The sequence below is a fragment of the Physeter macrocephalus genome, chromosome 1 (genome assembly GCF_002837175.3).
Source record: "Physeter macrocephalus isolate SW-GA chromosome 1, ASM283717v5, whole genome shotgun sequence".
NCBI lineage: Eukaryota > Metazoa > Chordata > Mammalia > Artiodactyla > Physeteridae > Physeter > Physeter macrocephalus.
Genome location: NC_041214.2, coordinates 94,788,154 through 94,808,298, shown reverse-complemented (window position 1 = coordinate 94,808,298; position 20,145 = coordinate 94,788,154). Strand labels below are relative to the sequence as shown.

The window sequence follows — 20,145 nt, the reverse complement described above, 5'->3', positions numbered from 1 at the left end:
ATAGTGTCTGGCCTTACATTTAGGTCTTTAATCCATTTTGAGTTTATTTTTGTGTATGGTGTTAGGGAGTGTTCTAATTTCATTCTTTTACATGTAGCTGTCCAGTTTTCCCAGCACCGCTTATTGAAGAGGCTGTCTTTTCTCCATTGTATATTCTTACCTCCTTTATCAAAGATAAGGTGACCATATATGCGTGAGTTTATCTCTGGGCTTTCTATCCTGTTCCATTGATCTTTATTTCTGTTTTTGTGCCAGTACCATACTGGAGAAGACCTTTCTAAAGAGGTGACATTTAAGCTGATACCTGAAGAATGGGAAGGAGCAAGGCTTGCAACAAAGAGTAGCCTAGGCAGGGAGAACGTCAAGGGTGAAGGCTCTAAGGTTTCTCAAATGCAGGATAATATGACTGGAACATCGTGAATAAGGGAAAGAATGGCTTGAGATGAGATTGGTAAGGTGAAGTAGAAAGGAGCCAGATTTTTCATGGTAAGAGATTGGATTTTATTTTAAAGCTCTCTGCCTCTGGTAGATAATGCCCTCTTTAAAATGAATGTTTAAAAAAAAAAAGTATTGAACATTTTCATTACATTTCCAGTACAAATCCAGTACATTTCCAGAAATGTAAATGAAGTTAACTGCATATACATGCAAACACTCACTAATTCATGTACATTCTCTCACATACAAAAACATAAATATACTGCACATAACAGTTTTTTAATTTTTATTTGGAAATAACTTCAAGCTTACGGAAAGTTGCAAAAATAAAATACAAGGAACACCATGAGCAATACCCTTTAGTACTGATATTAGTTATTGTTTTTTTACTCCACCCCCACCCAGCTGCACCGCTTGCAGGATCTTAGTTCCCCGATCGGGGAATGAACCTGGACCCTCGGTAGTGAAAGCACAGAGTCCTAACCACTGGACCTCCAGGGAATTCCCAGTTATTATTAACATTTTAGCCCATTTGCTTTATCACTTGTGCTCTCTTTTATTTTGGGTGCACTCTCTCTTTCTCTGTGTATTCACAGACAGGCAAACGCACATATACGTAATTTGAGCTTAATGTTTTAATGAAAACATCTAAAAATATAAAACTAGAAATAGGCATTAATAGCATTGTAGCAGCTAGAATTTGCCCTGTTTTAACTTGTGAACATTTTTACATGGATATTCTGTAGGCTCAAATGCCTATGTCCGAACCAAACTCTTGTCTTTCTGCCCCTACTTGCAAATTTACCCCTGTTATATGTTCTCTGTCATCTGTTAAATCCCAAAATTGGAAATCAGTTAATGATGTGGTTCTGCCCTTTATTTCCCCTTTCCAGACTTCTAGTTCTATCAATCTTTTTTTTAATAAAATATTTATTTATTTTTGGCTACGTTGGGTCTTCATTGCTGTGCGTGGGCTTTCTTTAGTTGCGGGGAGAGGGCTTCATTGCAGTGGTTTCTCTTGTTGAGGAGCATGGGTTCTAGGTGTGTGGGCGTCAGTAGTCGTGGCACGAGGGCTCAATAGTTGTGGCTCGCGGGCTCTAGAGCACAGGCTTAGTAGTTGTGGCACACAGGCTTAGTTGCTCCGCGGCATGTGGGATCTTCCCGGACCAGGCATTGAACCTGTGTCCCCTGCATTGGCAGGCTGATTCTTAACCACTGTGCCACCAGGGAAGCCCTAATTCTATCAGTCTTATTCCTTAAATATATATGGACTCTCTCACCTCCTCTTTGTTCCCACTGCTACTACAGGTCTTCCCTGTTTCTAATCTTGGGTTGCTTCATCTCTACTGTTATCTGACTTTTTAAAAATATGAATAAGATTTTAACACTTTTCTGATTCAGATTCTTCCATAGTTTCCCATCACTCTAATGTTGATTCTTGACCTGACCTCCATGCACCACTCTTGCCCAAAACTTATAATCTACTTGGATTTCTCAAACCCAGCATATTCTTGCTTTACAAGAATGCTTGCTTGAATCCACCTTCCAACTCCCACAACTAATTTCATTCAGCTCTATACTTAACCTGTCTTTCAAGTTTCACTTCATCTGTCAGCTTCAGCTTCCCTAGAGGGTTCTCTTAGCTCACATTTTCCTATCTTAGGTACCTTTCCCCTGTGTTCTCATAGTTCACTGTAAACAGTTTTATCACAGCATTTATAACACTATGTTGTAGCTGTTTACTCATTTTGCTTCCCTACTAGACGATTTACTTGAATTCAGAGAAAGTGTTTGCCTTTTATTTCACAATTTTTTAACATAATAGCAGGGTAGAATAAAGGTTTTTTGATTGAATGTAAATATTAGTAAAATAAAAATAGAAATATATATCTGATACAATATATATTTTTGTCTCAAACCAGCAACCAACATTAAAATTAATGGTATAACACTAATTTATCCTGAGGTCAGACTCAGGTAAGGATGTCTTCCCTCACCACTATTATTTGGCATTGGTCTGGACATTCATAAAAGTATATTCAACATCTAGAATGCCTTAGTAAGGAGCATGGCAAATCCTCTCCCTCAAAAGTAATAATAAAACAGGACAAAATTATCAAAAGTAACCATTTAAAGATTCTGAGAATTGACCAGAGGCACACAACAAATTGAGAAGCATTTATTCAAGAATTTCTACTGAATCTCAGAACAGTGGGAGTAGTCTGTAGTGCTTCAGCTTGGGGCTGCTTCCACCTCCTAACATCCAGCTCCATGATGTAGAAGTTCCACAAGGGCAGGGCAGGCTGGGAGGATCAGCACTTCTGCTGTTTGAGGTGACTGACTTGATATCGAGCAGAGCACAGAAAATTCCATGCCTAAGGGTGTTGCTGAAAACAATAGCAAACAGTTAGGGAAGGACAGTATCACACAGCTAACCTGAGGCTTTGATGTTGTTTGGGGCAAGCAATAGACTGGCAGATGAGGCAGAATCTTACCAGGGATATCCAGGGAACAAGAAAGCCAAAAAGGACTTTAGTAAGATCTTATTAATTCCCGGAACTCCAGAAAGTTACCTGTATGTGTAAGCACACTCAGGAGAGACTGGTAAGGGCCCTAGCAAGCTACTTATTTTGGGTTAATTGTGAGGCCTCATGAACACAGAAAGTAAAAGCCAGAAAGGATTTATAAACTGCCTAAACCTTGAGTGCATTCTTCAAGCCACAGACAAATCCACTGACAAAAGGTAGCAGCCTTACTGGCTTAAGATGTGTAATCACAACCTCTGACAGATCATTGACTGACTACCAAGCTGGTATGATTCCTAGGAAGCCAGACATAAAAATAAAAACTGAGCAGAGACTTCTGTGGCTGCACTCTACAAAAACAACAACAGCAAAAAACAAAGAGTCCATAGAATTGGTACAGGCAAATCACTACATAAGCAAAGAACCACAGCCATGCCCCTGGGTAGGGAGATGTTCCAACTCCAGTGTTGCTATCATTTATTACCTAAAATGCCTGGTTTTCAAAAACAACCAAAATGTCACAGGATATACAAAAACAGGAGACTTAAAAAAAACCAGTCACTGGGTATGTCTCTGACAGAGGCCATCTATTGGACATAGCAGACAAAAGACTTCAAGCCATTTTAAAAGAATTAAATAAAAGTGTGATGACAATTACCATATAGAAAATATCAATAAAGGTAGAAATTATTAAAAAAGAATCAAGTGAATATTCTGGAGTTGATAAATAATGGAAATTAAAAATTCACTGGAGAAGAGGCGCTCAACAGCCGATTTGAGAGAGCATAAGAGAATCAGTGATCTTGAAGATAGATCAATATAGATTATCTTTTATCAAGGACAGAATTTTTAAAAATGAAGACAAATGAACAGAGCCTCAGAGATCTGTGGGACACAATGAAGAATACTAACACATGGATAATGGAGAGGAAAGAAAGAAAAGGGAAGAAAAAGTATTTTAGGAAATTATGGCCACAGACTTCCCAAATTTGATGAAAAACATTAATCTACACATCCAAGAATCTCAACAAACTCCAAGAAGAATAAACATGAACAGATTCACACTTAGACACATAATAGTTACACTGTGGAAAGATAGAGAAAAATCATGAAAGCAACAAGATAAAAACAACTCATACTGGAATACCCAATAAAATTAACAGCTGACTTCTCATCAGAACAGTGGAAGCCAGAAGTCAGTAGAATGACTAAGTGCTGAAAGGAATAAACTGTCAATCAGTAATTCTATATCTAGCAAACCATCCTACAAAATTGAAGGCAAAAGACGTTGACAGATGAACAAAGAGAGAATTCATTGCTAGCAGACCCACCTTACAAAAACATTAAAGGAGGTTCTTCAGGCTGAAAGGAAGTGATATCAGATGGTTACTTGATTCTACATGAAGAGCATTGATAAAGATAATTATATAAGTAATTCTTGAAGGCAGTATAAATACATATTTTCTTCTCTTAACTGATCTAAAAAAGTTACATAATAATAAAATTGAAGTGTTGGTCATATAACATTTAAAGCTGTATATTATAGCACAAAAAAGGGGGAAGGAATGGACTTATATTGGAGCAATGAAATGACACCAAATAGTTACTTGGCTCCACAGGAAGAAATGAAAATTACTAGAAATGTTAAATACATAGGTTAATATGAAAGAGTTTGTGAATCTATTGTTTCCACTTTCTTAACTGTTTTTACCCTTAATGTCATTAAAATACATACGGTTGTGTAAAATAATAATAATAACATTGTATTGTTTTCAAACATCTATGCATAACATAAATGACAGTTTACCACAAAGAAGGGAGAGGAGTGGAGCTGTATTAGAACAATGTTTCTACATTTTACTGGAATTAGTACTGATCTGAAGTAGACTGTGATAAGATGCATAGTATAATCCCTAAAGCAAATAATAAAATAGTAACTTTAAAAAATAGTAACAAGGTCAAAAAGGAATTAGATAATATAGAAAACAAATAGCAAAATGGCAGATCTAAATCTAACCATATCAATAAAAACATTAAAACATGAATGGATTAAACATTCCAATCAGTAGGGATTGTCCAACTGTATTTTAAAAAGGATCCAACTATATGCTGTCTGCAAGAGACATATAGGTTTAAAGGAGCAAATTAGTTGAACATAAAAAGATGGACAGGGCTTCGCTGGTGGCGCAGTGGTTGAGAGTCTGCCTGCCGATGCAGGGGACATGGATTCGTGCCCCGGTCCGGGAAGAGCCCACATGCCACAGAGCGGCTACACCCGTGAGCCATGGCTGCTGAACCTGCGTGTCCGGAGCCTGTGCTCCGCAATGGGAGGGGCCACAGCAGTGAGAGGCCCGCACACTGAAAAAAAAAAAAAAAAAAAAACCAAAAGATGGACAAAGATATACTGTGCAAACAGTAAGAAAAAGAGCTTGAGTGACTATACTACTATCAGGCAAAATAGACTTTAAGACAAAAGTGCTAGAAGACAAAGAAGGACATTTTATAATGTTAAAAGGGACAATCCACCAAGAAGATAAAACATTTAGAAACATACGCATCTAACAACAGAGCTCCAAAATACATGAAGCAAACACTTTGAATTGAGAGGAGAAATAGACAACTCAGTCAGTTGCTGGAGACTTTTACAGTAACTGGAGACTTTAATACTCCACTTTTAATAATGGATAGAACAACTAGAGGGAAAATCAACAAGGATATAGAAGACGTGAACACTTATCTATCTACATGACACAGTAACATCTCTAGAACACTCCACCCAGCAATAGCAGAATTTTCATTCTTTTCAAGTGCACAGGGGACATTCTGTAAGCTAGACCATATGCAAGGCTGTAAAACAAGTCTCAATAAATTTAAAAGGATTGAAATCTCACAAAGTATGTTCTCTGTCCTCAATGGAATTAAACTAAAAAAAATTGGGGGAAAATCACATATTTGGAAATTAAACAACACATTCATAAGTAAACCATAAACCAAAGAGTAATCACAAGGTAAATTTAAAATATTTTGAGCTGAATGAAAATGAAAGCACATTATATTAAAATTTATGAGGTGCAGGGACTTACCTGGTGGTCCAGTGGTTAAGACTCCACACATCCAATGCAGGGGGTGCAGGTTCTATCCCTGGTCAGGGAACTAAGATCTCTCATGCCACAGTGTGGAAAAATAAAAAAATTATGAGGTGTAGTCAAAATAAGAAAGATGTCATATAATCTAAGCTTCCACCTTTAAAAACTAGAAAATGAAGAGCAAAATAAACCTAAAGTAAGCAGGCAGAAGGAAATAATAGAATTAGAATGACACTCAATGAAATCAAGAGAAAAATCAATGAAACCAGAAGTTGGTTCTTTGAAAAGAGCAACAAAATAGACAATCCTTTAGCAAGACTGACCAAGGGGAAAAAAAAAAAAGATACAAATTACCAAAATTTGCTCAAGAAGAAATAGAAAATCCCTATAGCCCTATAACAAATTGATAAACTAAATATTAAAATCTTTTCACAACAAAAAGTCCAGGACCAGATGGCTTCCCTGGCTATTAATATTATCCTAATACCAAAGCCAGATGAAGATAGAGAACTAAACTACAGATCACTATCCCTCAAGAGTATATACACAAAAATCCTTAACAAAATATTAGTAACCAAATCCAGCAACGAATAAAGATTATATACCATGACCAAGTGGAACTTATTTAAGGAATTCAAGGTTAGTTTGAAAACGCATTTGACAAAAGTCCAACATTCATGATAAAAACTCAACAAACTAGGATTAAAAGGGACCTTCTTTAACTTAAAGATTTTCTATGAACAACAGCTAACATCATATTTAATGGTGAAAGACTGAATGATTTCCTTAACATTGAGAACAAGACAAGTAGATGAATACACTTGTATTTAGCATTATACTGGAGACTTTAGCCAGTGCATTCAGGCAAGAAAAAGAAAAACATCCAGATTGAAAAAGACTGTTCACAGAAATATGGTCCTGTGTAACAAAGAGTGTGACTCCATTTTTTATGTTTGGCTTCTGGCAGCTTCTAAACCCCACCACTCCTCCACCACCACCCCCCTTTTTAAATAAATTTATTTATTTATTTATTTTTGGCTGCGTTGAGTCTTCGTTGCTGCACGCGGGCTTTCTCTGGTTGCGGCAAGCAGGGGCTACTCTTCATTGCAGTGCGTGGGCTTCTCATTGTGGCTTCTCTTTTGCAGAGCATGGGCTCTAGGCGTCTGGGGTCAGTAGTTGTGGCGCACAGGCTTAGTTGCTCCGAGGCATGTAGGGTCTTGCCAGACCAGAACTCGAACCTGTGTCCCCTGCATTGGCAGGCAGATTCTCAACCACTGTGCCACGAGGGAAGCCCCTGACCACCTTTTTAATAAATAGTTTTTTAGAGCAGTTTAGGTTCACAGCAAGATTGGGCAGAAGATAAAAGATTTGCCATATACTTCCTCCCTGCTGCATACACATAGTCTCTCTGGCTATTAACATCCCACACCAGAGTGGTACATTTGTTACAATTGAAGAACCTAAATTGATACATCATCACCCAAAGTCCTCTTTACCTTAGGGTTCACACTTGGTGTTTTACATTCTATGGGTTTGGGGAAATGTATAATGACATACGTCCACCATTATGGTATCATAAAAAGTATTTCCCCCCCTAAAAATCTGTGCTCTGCCTATTGATCCCCATGCTCCACCCTCAACCCCTGGCAACCATTGATCTTTTTAACTATCTCCATAGTTTTGCCTTTTCCAAAATGTTGTATAGTTGGAATCATACAATATGTAGCTTTTTCGGATTGGCTTCTTTTATTTAATAATATGCATTTAAGATTCCTCCATGTCTTTTCATGAGTTGGTAGCTCATTTCTATTTAGCGCTGAATAATGTTCTATTGTCTGGATGTACGACAGTTTATTTTTCCATCACCTGTTGAGGACATCTTGGTTGCTTCCATGTTTTGATGATTATGAACACAGTTGCTATAAACACCTGTGTGCAGGTATTTGTAGACAAAAGTTTTCAACTCTTGTGTCATTGCTGGATGGTATAGTAAGAGTATGTTAGTTTTATAAGAAACTACCAGTCTTCCAAAGTAACATTACCATTCTGCATTCCCACCAGGAATGAATGCAAGTTTCTATTGCTTCATATCCTCACCAGCATTTGCTGTTGTCAGTGTTCCAGAGTTTGGCTATTCTAATAGGTTTTTAAAAAGTATTTTGTTTGGAAAAGAAGCCTAGAAAAAAAGACCAAATTTTTTGCTGTCTCTGGATAATGGAATTAAAGGTGATTTTTATTCTTGTTAATTTAAAAATTTAGAAAAGACGAGGACTTCCCTGGTGGTCCAGCAGTTAAGACTCCACACTTCCAATGTAGGGGGCGTGGGTTTTGATCCCTGGTCGGGGAACTATGATCCCACATGCTGCACAGCACAGCCAAAATACTAAAAAAAAAAAAAAAGTTAAAGAATTGGATAACTGGGTGTGCTGTACGCTCTAAATGCATAGTCTATAAAATAATAATAATAGGATATTACAAACAACTTCATATCATCACTTGAAAAATTTCTTTTAATTTAGAAAAGTTAAAACACTGAATATATAGTACTTAAATAAGAACTATAAACCTCAAATGTTAATTTTAAAATTGTTACCACCTGAAGTGTCATTCGTTGTGTTGTACGTAGTGAAAGAGGAAAATGAATGGACATCTTGGGTGTAGTCTTAGTGGGAAGGAAAGAGGACCTGTGCCCCGGCCACCAGGTGGCGTTGTAGGCCAACTGCCCACTTGCAGGCCTGCTTGAGAGGTGTAGCGTAGCAGTACAGAAAGGTGAGGCTGTGGGAGGACATGAACTGCAGGGGCTTGTGAAGGTTTTGTTATTTATTTGGGGAAAACTTTCCTTAAAGAAGGAAGAAATGAAAGAGGTGGGAGTGAAGAAATAACAGATTTTTAAGGCAAGGTTGGCAAAAATGAAGCAGAATGAGAAGGGGCTGGGTCCATAGAACCGACGGAGCAATTCTGTTTGTAAAAGGAACATTTCTTCATTTGAACCTGCAGAGTGGATGAGAAGCTGGCTGTATTGGCATTTTTGATTCAGGAAATCTAGGTTGTGGTGGTATATTAATGTTGGGTTCAAAAAGCTTACTTGGAGATTTATGTCCTTCTTATGGAGGAACATTTTTAAATGGAACTCTGGTGTTTAAAGATGATTTAATATTGCCCTTTGTTTGTTTCTTTTAAAATAGCTATCACTGGAAGTCTTTTTAGAATAAACTTAGGCCTGCATGGCTTGGTAGCTGGTGGCATAATTGGAGCCTTGCTGGGGTAAGTGTTAACATGGTTTGATTCTAAATTAATATAATTTCATTAATCCCTTCTCTGTTAAAAATTGCAATCATTTCTAAAGAACAAATTTAATACTTAGAGCCTATAAAAGGTCTCTAGTCTTGTATTAGCAGTAGCTTTGACTGTCCAATTCTGATTGTACCCCAGTTGTTGATTTTACTTCTAGTATTCGCCGGATAAAAACAGTTTAAATATCTCTAACACCTGAAACTATTTGAGGTTTGAGCAAAGGTACTTATAAGCAGCAGGAAAAAGGAATAAGAAACAGTTAACAAGCACATTCTATAAAAAAATTGGGGGTTAGATTTTGTTTGTTTAGTTTAATAAACTTTAAGAATTTTCTTCTCCAACTTTTTACTTTGAAACATTTAAAACCTGTAGAAAACATGAGTGAATTGAACATTGAACACCCATTTAACCCTTTACTTAGATTCACCAGTTGTTAACAGTTTTCCGTATTTGTTTTCTACCTCTCTGTTTATGTGTGGGACGTGTATTATCTCCTTTTCTATTTTTTTTTTCTTTTGATTAAACCATTTAAAGTATTTTAGACCTCATAATTCTTCAGCCCTAAATATATCAGTATGTATTTCCCAGGATGAAGAACATTCTCCAATGATATCACAGTACAATTATCACAATAAATAATTTAGCATTGATTGATTGAATATTATTTAAGATAGGGATAGGGTCCATATTCAAAATTCCTCAGTTATTACAATAATGCCATATATATATAATTTTTAAAAATCCAGGATCTAACTGTTGCGTTTCGTTGTTATGTCTCTTTAGATTCCTTTAAGCTAAAACAGTTCCACTGCCTTTTTTTCGCCCAGAATATTTCTCAATTTTGTTTGATTATCCCCTCATGATTAGATTTAGGTTTAATGTTTTCACCAAGAGTACAACATTAGGTGAGGTTGTGTCCTTCTCAAGAGACATATTATGTCATCCATTGTAAGTGATGTTAACTTGGTGTATTAGTTTTCTGTTGCTGTGTAACAAATCACTACAAACTCAGAAGCTTCAAACACCATGCATTTATTATATGGGGTTGGTCAAAAAGTTTGTTCAGGTTTTTCCATAACATCTTACAGAAAAATGCAGGTGAACTTTTTGGCCAACCCGATATCACTTTTCTGTAGGTCAGAAGTCTGGGTAGGCTCAGATGGGTTCTCTGCTTAGTATTTCAGAAGGCCAAAATCAAAGTGTTGGCCAGGCAAGTTCTTACCTGGAGGCTCTGTGGGCAGAATTTGTTTCTATAAAATTCAGGTTGTTGACAGAACCCTGTGGCTGTAGGCCTGAAGTCCCCGTTTCATGGCTGGCTGGCTGGCAGGCACCACCTTGTTCCTAGAGACATCCACATTCCTTCTCATGTGCCCCCTCCATGTTCAAACCAGCAACCAGCATGTTGAATCCTTCTCATACTTTTAATCTCTCAGACTTCCATTTTGCCACCAACTGGAAAAAACTCTCTCCTTGCAGAGGGTTCACCCACATAATCTCTTTTTTGCTAATTCAAATTCAACTGATCAGTAACGTTAATTACATCTGTAAAATCCATTTTGGCATGTAACAATTTAATCATGGGCATAATATTTCATCATTTATTCATAGTTGAGAAATTAGGGCAGGAAATTTTGGGGGGCTATTTTAGAATTCTGCCTACCACATTTGGTAGCTACTAAATTTCTCCACTGCAAGGGTATCTTTTTCCCATTGTGCTTAATAAGGAATCTGTGGGGTGAGACTGTGTAAATAGCCTGTTCTCCAGATGCCTTTCTTCTAGTGGTTTCAGTGATCCATTGATGATCCCTAATGTAATCAGTTATTGTAAAAGTTGCAAAATGTTGATTTGCCAGTTCTGTCATTTATTCTGTTTTTATTAGTTGGCATTTATCTGAATAGAAGAGTTCTTTCTCCCTTACCCTCCCTTTTTCTACCCCCTTTTGGGGAGGAAACACTGTAACTTTATGGATTCTTTTTTTTTTTTAATTAAGAAATTGTTTTAAAATTCAACATATTATAATCTATTGCTGATGTTTTTGTTGTATTGTTAACATACCAGCTTGGTTTGAAGGGAAAAATTGCTGAAATTAGCAGCAAAAATATTTTTTTATTGAGGTTAAAAAAAATACATAACATAAAAATTACCATCTTAACCACTTTTAAGTGTACAGTTTAGTAGTGTTAACTGTATTCACGTTGTTGTGCAACAGATCTCTAGAACTTTTTCATCTTGCGAAACTGAAACTCTGTACCCATTAAACACTAATTCTCCCTTCTCCCACCCCACAGCCTCTGGCAACCACCTTTCTACTTTCTGTTTCTGTGATTTTGACTACTCTAGGTGCTTCTTATTAGTGGAATCATATAATATTTTTCCTTTTGTAACTGGCCTGTTTCGCTTAGCATAATGTCCTGAAGGTTTATCCATGTTGCAGCATGTGACAGGATCTTCCTTTTTAGGACTGCGTAATATTCCATTGTATATACAGTACCACATTTTCTTTATCCATTCATCATCAATGAACATTTCCACCTGGCAAAAATAATTTTTTAAATGTGGTTACAACTTAAGTTGTAACCAGAGGAATTTAAGTTGTGTCAGAGTCAAAAACTTCTCTTTGAAAACATGAACCAAACCATCTTCATTACTGTAATAATTATTATCTAAGTCAGTTTCTCAGTGGGTAACTGTTGGCATTCTGGGTGAGACAGTTGTGCCAGACTCTTGAATTTTAGGATGTTTTGGCGGCTTCAGCCCCAAAAGCCAGTAGCATCCTTCCCTCAATACCCCTCCCTTAAGGAGCTCTGGCACCATTCCTGGTATTACTTTCATTTCTGAGAAACCTTCAGTATAAAGCTATTTACTAGAACTTGTCATAAATATATTTTTTCCCGTTTATTTATCATTCATGATAAAAATCAGAGCCAATTTATAGACCTGTTGTTTTTAAACCAGTTAAATTTAGGAAGTTGCAATGATTGTTTTTCCTATTTTTCAGACCAGGAAGGAAATTATCTTAATATTTTTTTATTTGACAAGGACACTTTAATTATCAAATGTTCCTGTACCTGTCAGTGAGCAAGTGGCTCGTTTGGTGCTGCTCGCGCCTTTCAGAGACACTCATGTTTCGCGTGGTTAACAGCTCTTTCTCCTAAGCATTTCTTCTGCCTCCCCCCTCAGCACTCCTATAGGAAGCCTGTTGATGGCGCTTCAGAAGTACTGTGGTGAGACAGTTCAGGAGGCAAAACAGAAGGATCGAAAAGCACTCCAGGAGCTGAAACTGGAAGAGCGGTAAGGAGCATGTTAAGACCGGGGTGTGTGGCTTTCCTATCCACCAACAGTGGTGCCCTCTGAAATAAGTACTCTAAGTTGCCGCTCAATTCAAAGAGTTTCTGTTTACTGAGCCCTTCACCTGGCACCTTACCTGGTCTTTTAATTTTTTTAATTAAGGACAATGGAAAGCAGAAAGACAGTAATTGAGAATCTTTCCTTAGATACATTTTTTTTTAAGTTAAAATGTTGTAAATCTCATTTGGTTGCATATTTTTTCTTTTCCTATGTTTTTGACTGCATAGGAAATTACCTAAAGGAAATAAACAGCAATGAGTGAGCTTTACTTGGCTTTATTTAAAAGATGATATCCTTGTTTACACATACGTCTATGAACAATACAGAGCATGTTAGGCCTCCACATTCAAAGATTCTACTTCTTGCTGTGGACGCAATAGGCATTAGGTAGATACAGTGGCTGTTCATGAACTAGATGCCACTGAGAAGGATACAGACTGTCACCTGTTTATCTAGTCACTCCTTGGGGTCCAGCAATAGCTGACTTCATGCTAATTCTTTTTAAGATCATCATAATAGGCTGCCATCTAGCACTTTGGTACAAATGATTCTCATGGTTCTGCTTCCTGGCCACTAAGATGACATCTGTTGCTGCTACTTTGGTAGTTTGGTAGATAAGCAGTCTTCTTTTTCCCATGGTTTTATTTGAAACTTCCATTTGTGCTACACACAACACACACACACACACACACACACACACACACACACACACAGAAATTCTTAATATCTGTAGATCTGTTGTCCAAGGACAGGTGCTACAGGAGAAAAAGCATTGATTTTAGAGCCAATGAAACCTTGAAAACAAACCTTAAATCCCAGCTAGACTATTGATTAATTCTGTGACCATAGATGTTTTCCTTAACTTTAAGCCCTCAGTTTTCTCAGCTGTTCTAAGGGCAGAATCACACCACAGTGTTCAACATATGTTTGTTTTGTTCTGTCTTCTTCTCCATAGTAAGAAGGTGAGTGAGATATGCAGCTCTCTAGGTTCTAGGATAAAGTACTTAAAATTCTGAATGCCAACGTAAAATTTGATATTATGGAGAGTTAAAAGCATGAAAGCATTAGCTTATTTCTAGCCCTTTAGGTGTCCTAAGAGACTTCTTTTTTAAAAAGGAATCTTTGAGAAAGGAGTTGGAAATAAGGAAAATATCTGGTTATCTGAGTCTGATATAGGAAGTTATAGAAGAATTAACATTTGGAAAAATATGAACAAATAATTGTATTTCAATCAGAATAAAAGGAGACCAGAAAAAAAAAACTAGAGAAGTTGGTTAGTTATTTAGAGATGGAAAACCTCAAGAATGGGTAAAAACAACAACTGGAATTATAGAAATGAAAGAATATTTTGGCAGAAGGAAATAGTGTCAGAATTGTATAGGTTATTTATATATATATATATACATATATATAATATATATGTGGTATTTCTGAGGACAGTTAATAAATAGTTAAGAACCTTTTATATGTCTGCTTCTTTGCTTGAAAATAACTACAGTTTAGAGAAATCAACAAAGTGAGAATCTAGAAAATTGACATAGTAAGCAGAAAATACAGAACATTGGCTGTATTTTCCATAGAGCTATGAAAGAAGCTATGGTCAAATCTGGTTATGAAGTGTTGAGAAGAAAGTCATAGGTGACCCTGATAATCACTTAAAGACAGGAAGACACTAATACTTGACTTGGAGAAAGAACTGATCTGTTATTTGGAAATTAGGTTTTTTAACTCCTAGTAAATATATGTCTGTAGTGTTGCCCTATGTGACTTTTCCGTACTGAGATTACCAATGTTATAACCTTTGTGCATGTCCCACAAGGTCTGTCAACAGAGAGTTTATCAACAGAGTGGCAGGGTGTTTCACATCCCCCCTGGGCCCTGAGGGCAAGAGGACAGATTGGTTTCGAGGCTCACACCTTAGCTTAGGGCGCTTTAGCAACTGCATGTCACCCCTTGGAGAACTCTGGAATATCTCAAGGATCAGAGCTACTGCCCTGGCAGTGTCCACGTTGGTAATGTGAGACTCCTAGCTGGCTTGTAAGTGGAACAGGTTAGGAGAAGAAAGTCATTGTATTTGAAGTGCAAGGAGCAATGTTTGCTCACAAGTTGTAAGAGAGTATAAGACAAACACTATCTTTCTAAAAAAAATTCTCCCTAAAAACCAAAGAAATAGAGCAGTACTTGATATATCCTTCTTGTTCTTTGATTACAGGAAAGCCAGACTACACTTTACTGAGCTCCTCCCTGAAGAAATTGAAAGTAATTTACAGAAAAATCGATCCAAGGCCGATGCTAAGAAAATTGAAGCACTGCTAAATCTTCCTAGAAACCCTTCGTCAGCAGATAAACAAGACAAAGACTGAACATGCTCTGGACTTAAAACTCATTGGAGAGTTGAAAGCTGTGTTGCTATGTCCGTTGAATGCCAGTTAATTGGGCTGCTGACAGATGTAAGCGCTGGCATCTGTAGTGGCAGTGACTTGCTCTTACTTTTTTTTTTTAACCAAGAATTGAGCTATTTTACTCTAACTTTACTCATCCTTAAATTTAAGTACATACTTATATCTACATTGATTGATCTATATATTTGACATTATATCTATATTGATTGATCAATATAGATTTCTTTTCCCTGGATTATACAATAGTAAATTAAGATTTCCCAAACGTTAAAGTTGAATTGTACAGGTTGTAAATTTATTCTTGTAGCCCTTTAAAAGAGTACTGTAGGGATCACTAGGAGAAGGAGAGGAAGGAACCAGGTAAGGCAAATGGTCTGTGAAACCCTTGTGCCCTTGAGTCCTAGAAACAGTAAGGACCTAAATGTGTGGTCATGTTTGCTTCTGTCTTAATAAAAATCAAAGATGGTTCCTGTGCCATTTGAAATAATATAAAACTTAACAAAAAGGAAGTAGATAAGCATTATTGAAGAAACAGCCCGACCTTGTTTCCTCTCTCAGTAATGCTGACAAAGTGTCTCTGCTATAGTATACAAGAGTTACTCAGAATAGATACACTGTCTACACTCCAGGAGCTTGCTGCCTGAGAAGGAGGCTGCCCTGCAAATTATAACTTTTACTCTGTGAGAGGTGAGAATGACTGAATTGAGTGTACTGAGAGGAAAAAACTGCTAGTGCTTTGTTTTGGGGTTAGACCTCTTGGTTCCTACGCTGAAAATACTGTTGTTAATGTGAGCAGGGTTTGTGCAGCAGCCTAGAGTAGGGCCTAAAGCCGTGGGCTCTGGAGGCAGAACAACTGGCTTGGAATCTCAGCCCTGGAGCTTCGCAGCCATGTGACCTGCAGCCAAGCCATTTTAAGTCTCAAGTTTTCTCATCTGTCAAATGAAACAGTATCTACCTCAGAATGAGTATTAAATGAAACAATGTGTGTAAAACATACCACAATGCCCTGGCACACAGGGCATTATTTAACAACAGGTATTAGCAGTTAAAAGGATACACACCAGCACATTTTCACCATTTGCCACACTCCCAAAAGCATGTTTTTCTTAATTATCCCATTCATAAATTGCTGACAAATTGGTACTTAGTCAATCTGTTTATTGTTCTATTCACAACCACATTGAGATTAAATCCTTCAACTTATAAAATCAGATGGTTGGTTTTAAAATAATTTTATTCATATCACAAAAATATCAGAATAATAAAAGTAAAAAGTACTACTACTTGAAAAAATAGTAGTAACATTTATTAAATGTAATGAGCAGTAATTTACTATAATTTATTTAAAGTACAAGTAAGCTGTCTCTTAGGTTTATACTGTTTTGTGGTTACTTCTAGAGGTCTCCTTTTGATCATGTCCAAGGATTATGAATCTTAACTAAATGTGGCAATTCCTGGTGTGGTTTTATTTTTGGTTGCTGTTTGTTTGTTTAAATTCTTGTAATTTTGTTCTGTGAGCAACCATTTAAAAGTGTACCTCTGTTCCTTAGACTATATAGAGTAATCTAGCCCCTTTACAGCTACCAAAATTAAACGTTTTAAATCCAGCCCCATTTGAGAAACTTGGTCAACTTGCTGTGCAACTCCAGATTTTCAAATGAGAATAATGTCTGATTGCCCCAGGTTAAGTCACGTCCACTCCTGATCCAATGAGCATGGAAGGCAATTTCAGAGAAAGAGGAGTCATGAGTTAAGTAATGTAGGAACAGCAGTTGGCCACTTCTTTCTTTTCAATTCTCTGCTGATGTCAGAAGGATCCAGAAATACCATGGAGGAAAAGCCACTTTAGGGATCTAAGGAAGCCCTATGGAATGCTGTTTTCATTACTTCAATCAGTTTCTGCTAAAGACAGCTTACTCTTTAGTACATACATAAAACCTATCTCATTTTAAATGAGAACCTTCTCATAAAGATTTTACAAATGAGATTAAACTAGCATAAAGCCATTTAAGGAGAGTATCAGTCCAATGTGAACTAAACAAATTATCACTCTCCAACCTTACTATTGCTTTGAGGTGTAAGTCCCCTACATACCAACATTCAAGTTGTGAACTGTTTTTTTTTTTAATTTAACTAAAAATAAATTTTAATTCCTTTATATGTCTTTGAAGTAACAAAATAGATAGATATGCCAATTTTATTACAAAAATGAACTTATGAAGCTGTTTTCATTTGCAGTTACTTTCTAGAACAAGTTATTGATTAGTTCATAAATTTTAAATAGAAAAAAAAGTTTGCGTGTGTTTTGTACACGTGCACAACTTTTGCTAAATCTTTTCTTAGAGAAGTTTGCATTTTCCTCAACAGTTTATTGGTTGTGTCAGTCTTAACTACAGAGGTTAGCAGTGTGTATAAAGTATTTTGCTGTGCCCTTGTTCTCTAATACAGTATTTACTTTGGCTTACCAACTTTTTTCCAAAGAATTATCAAGAAGCATTCATCTGGGCTTTTCATAGTATTGACTTATTTTTTAGTTGCTCCTATTAAAAGAAAAAAAACCAGTTCAACAAAATCTATTCTTGTTTGACCTATGATCTGGTAAGTTTGATTTACTTTACAAAACAAAAAATAAATTCATTCTGTTTGCACTTACTAACAAGTTGCGAACTTTTGAAGATGCGAACGTGTGTTCGCATGTCCAATCACGTAAGTTAGTTCAAGTGTCTGGCATACGTCGTCACGTGTGTGCATCATTATGCTTTTGTGTACTTTACAGTACTGTATAGAGTACAGTAGTAACAGTATCTTTACTTCAAGCCCAGCATGTCCGGAAGCAAGCGTAAAATCAGCGGTATATAGCCGCTGTGTTAGTCGGGTACCTAAGCTAACTTTGTTGGACTTACAAACAAATTGGACTTAAATGGAACTCATTCGTATGTAGGGGACTTACTGTATAAGTCATTCATTCTACCTGTCAGAGGAAATTAGTTTTAGATGGATCTACTTCCTCCTGAACCTAGTAGAGAAGTGGGAGAACAAAGGAGAGCACAATGAAAATGAAGTACTGGCTTAACAGTAATATTTCCATTATCTTCATCTAGGTGTACATACACCATACTTCCCACACATTAACATTAGATTGCTTTTAACAACATAACATCCTTTTCCATTCCTTCATCAGATCAAGTCTCTGAAACTGACCTGATTGATACTGGATAAATTCTGTTTCCAGAAGCACTTTGACTGATGTATGTGTGTGTGTGTGTGTGTGTGTGTGTGTATGTATGTACACACACATACCAGTTAATAGCACAAAGCTGGATTGATGAAGGAAAAGAGCACCAGAGCCAGGAAATCTGGGTTCTGGCCCTGGCCTTTACAATTCAAGTCACCTTCCAGGACTCGATGTCCTTGTCATTAGTAAGAGTAGTTAGTATTCACTAGTGTCTCTTCCAGGCCTAAAGAATTCTGTGTTTCCAAATCCTTGGTCAGGGTCACCAGAGCTACTTCTGTCCCCATCATACTCCTCTAATCACTTTCAGCAAAGCCACTGGAATGAAGAGGCTCCTAGAGAACAGATACATGAAGGTCAAGGTGGGATAATCCTGGCCATTTGAGGAAGCTCCAAGAAGAGGTTGATCTTAGATGGAGGTGGGACCTGAAGAAAACATTAAAAATTTTTATATTTTTTATCACAAGGGTATTCCCAGTTTGAGGTAACATTGTAGATATTAATCTTGATGGCTAAAGAACATAAAGGCCAGTCTAAATTATGGGAGAATTTAGGACAAGTCTGACAATTTTTACTACATGAAATATCAGGCAAATATTAAGCACCAGCTATCACCAACCAACCAAACTTTATAGATCAAGGCACTCACTCACCTATGTGTGGGGCAAACAAAGGTGTTATCAGGCATGCTTGCTCTTCTCAGTAAGCCTACAATTTGGTAAAGGATATAAGACACGGCACATGAAAATAAACCCAGGGTGGAGAATGACGTGCTAGAGAGAGCACTGCTCTAGTGGTCAGGCAGCACTGCTTGAACTGGGCAAGATGGCCACAGAATGCTTGTGAAGGAGACTGGGTTCCTGGCTTCATTATGAAGGATCAGCTGACTGAGCAGAAAACTTTTAAGATGGAAGGAAAGTCAGGGAAATGCTAGGTAACTGCAGAACTGAGGGGAACATCCTGGGAAGGGCATCCTGGAGAACGAGCAAGAAGTTGAAATAAAAAGAAAGCAGGATAGGAAGCTGAGAGACTGCTGTGGGTAAAATATGCATAGGCTGCTATGCTGCTGTGAAAGGAACCTGAGCTTGATGTCGAGTTTGGGTCCTGGTTTTGCTCCTTATTTGTCTGACTTTAGGCAGATCACTCAACCTCTGGGAGCCTTGGGTTTTTCTCTCCCATAAAACGGAGATAGAAAGATCGTGCTTATAGAGATTTTTATACGGTGAAATGAAATAATGTGTTTGTAAAACATAACCTGTTATGTAAGTCTCAGGTATTATAGTTCACTTTCTTTTCTTTTTAAAGGTAACTCTGCAGAATCTCACTTTTTAATGCCGCTGTTACCCTAACCTTCACAAGTCAAAACTGTTTATGGAGACTGATTTATAGTGGTTTACCCTGGTCCTGATGTCAGTCTTTTGGATTCTAATGTCTCAATGTTTCTCTTACCTGAAAAGACCTGGGGATTTTAGGATAGCACAAAATTGATATAAATTAATAGTGTGATTCACAAAAGCTGATGCTGTGTTTAGGCTTCCTTAACATCCTTGGATGAATAGTAACTACCCCATGGTATGTAGAATCAAATTAAATCTAAAGTTTTGGACACCATTGACATTTAGCGTGTTCACATGGAGCTTCTGGAAACTGCCATGTGAAGAACAATGGAAACAACTGAGGATGTTTAGACTGAAGAGATCAACTGGAATGTGGAAAGTGAAAAGTTCTGAAACTTTTCCTGTAGACCCTGGGGTCTCTTCTGTTTTTAAGTGAGAAAATGACACGGAGAGGTAATTCTTTATGAAATTCTGCTCTGTAA

The 20,145-nt window shown here is 37.1% G+C and overlaps 1 protein-coding gene across 1 annotated transcript in view; it reads left to right on the top strand.

Annotated features, from left to right (window-relative positions):
- Positions 1 to 17,624, top strand: part of TIMMDC1 (translocase of inner mitochondrial membrane domain containing 1) — a 25,615-nt gene extending 7,991 nt beyond the window's left edge. The window contains exons 5-7 of the mRNA XM_007106237.4: positions 9,235 to 9,313; positions 12,525 to 12,635; positions 14,905 to 17,624. Of these exons, the coding sequence (XP_007106299.1) occupies positions 9,235 to 9,313; positions 12,525 to 12,635; positions 14,905 to 15,055 (341 nt within the window). The 3' untranslated portion in view covers positions 15,056 to 17,624. The remainder of the gene's footprint in view (positions 1 to 9,234; positions 9,314 to 12,524; positions 12,636 to 14,904) is intronic.
- Positions 17,625 to 20,145: the final 2,521 nt, after the last annotated feature.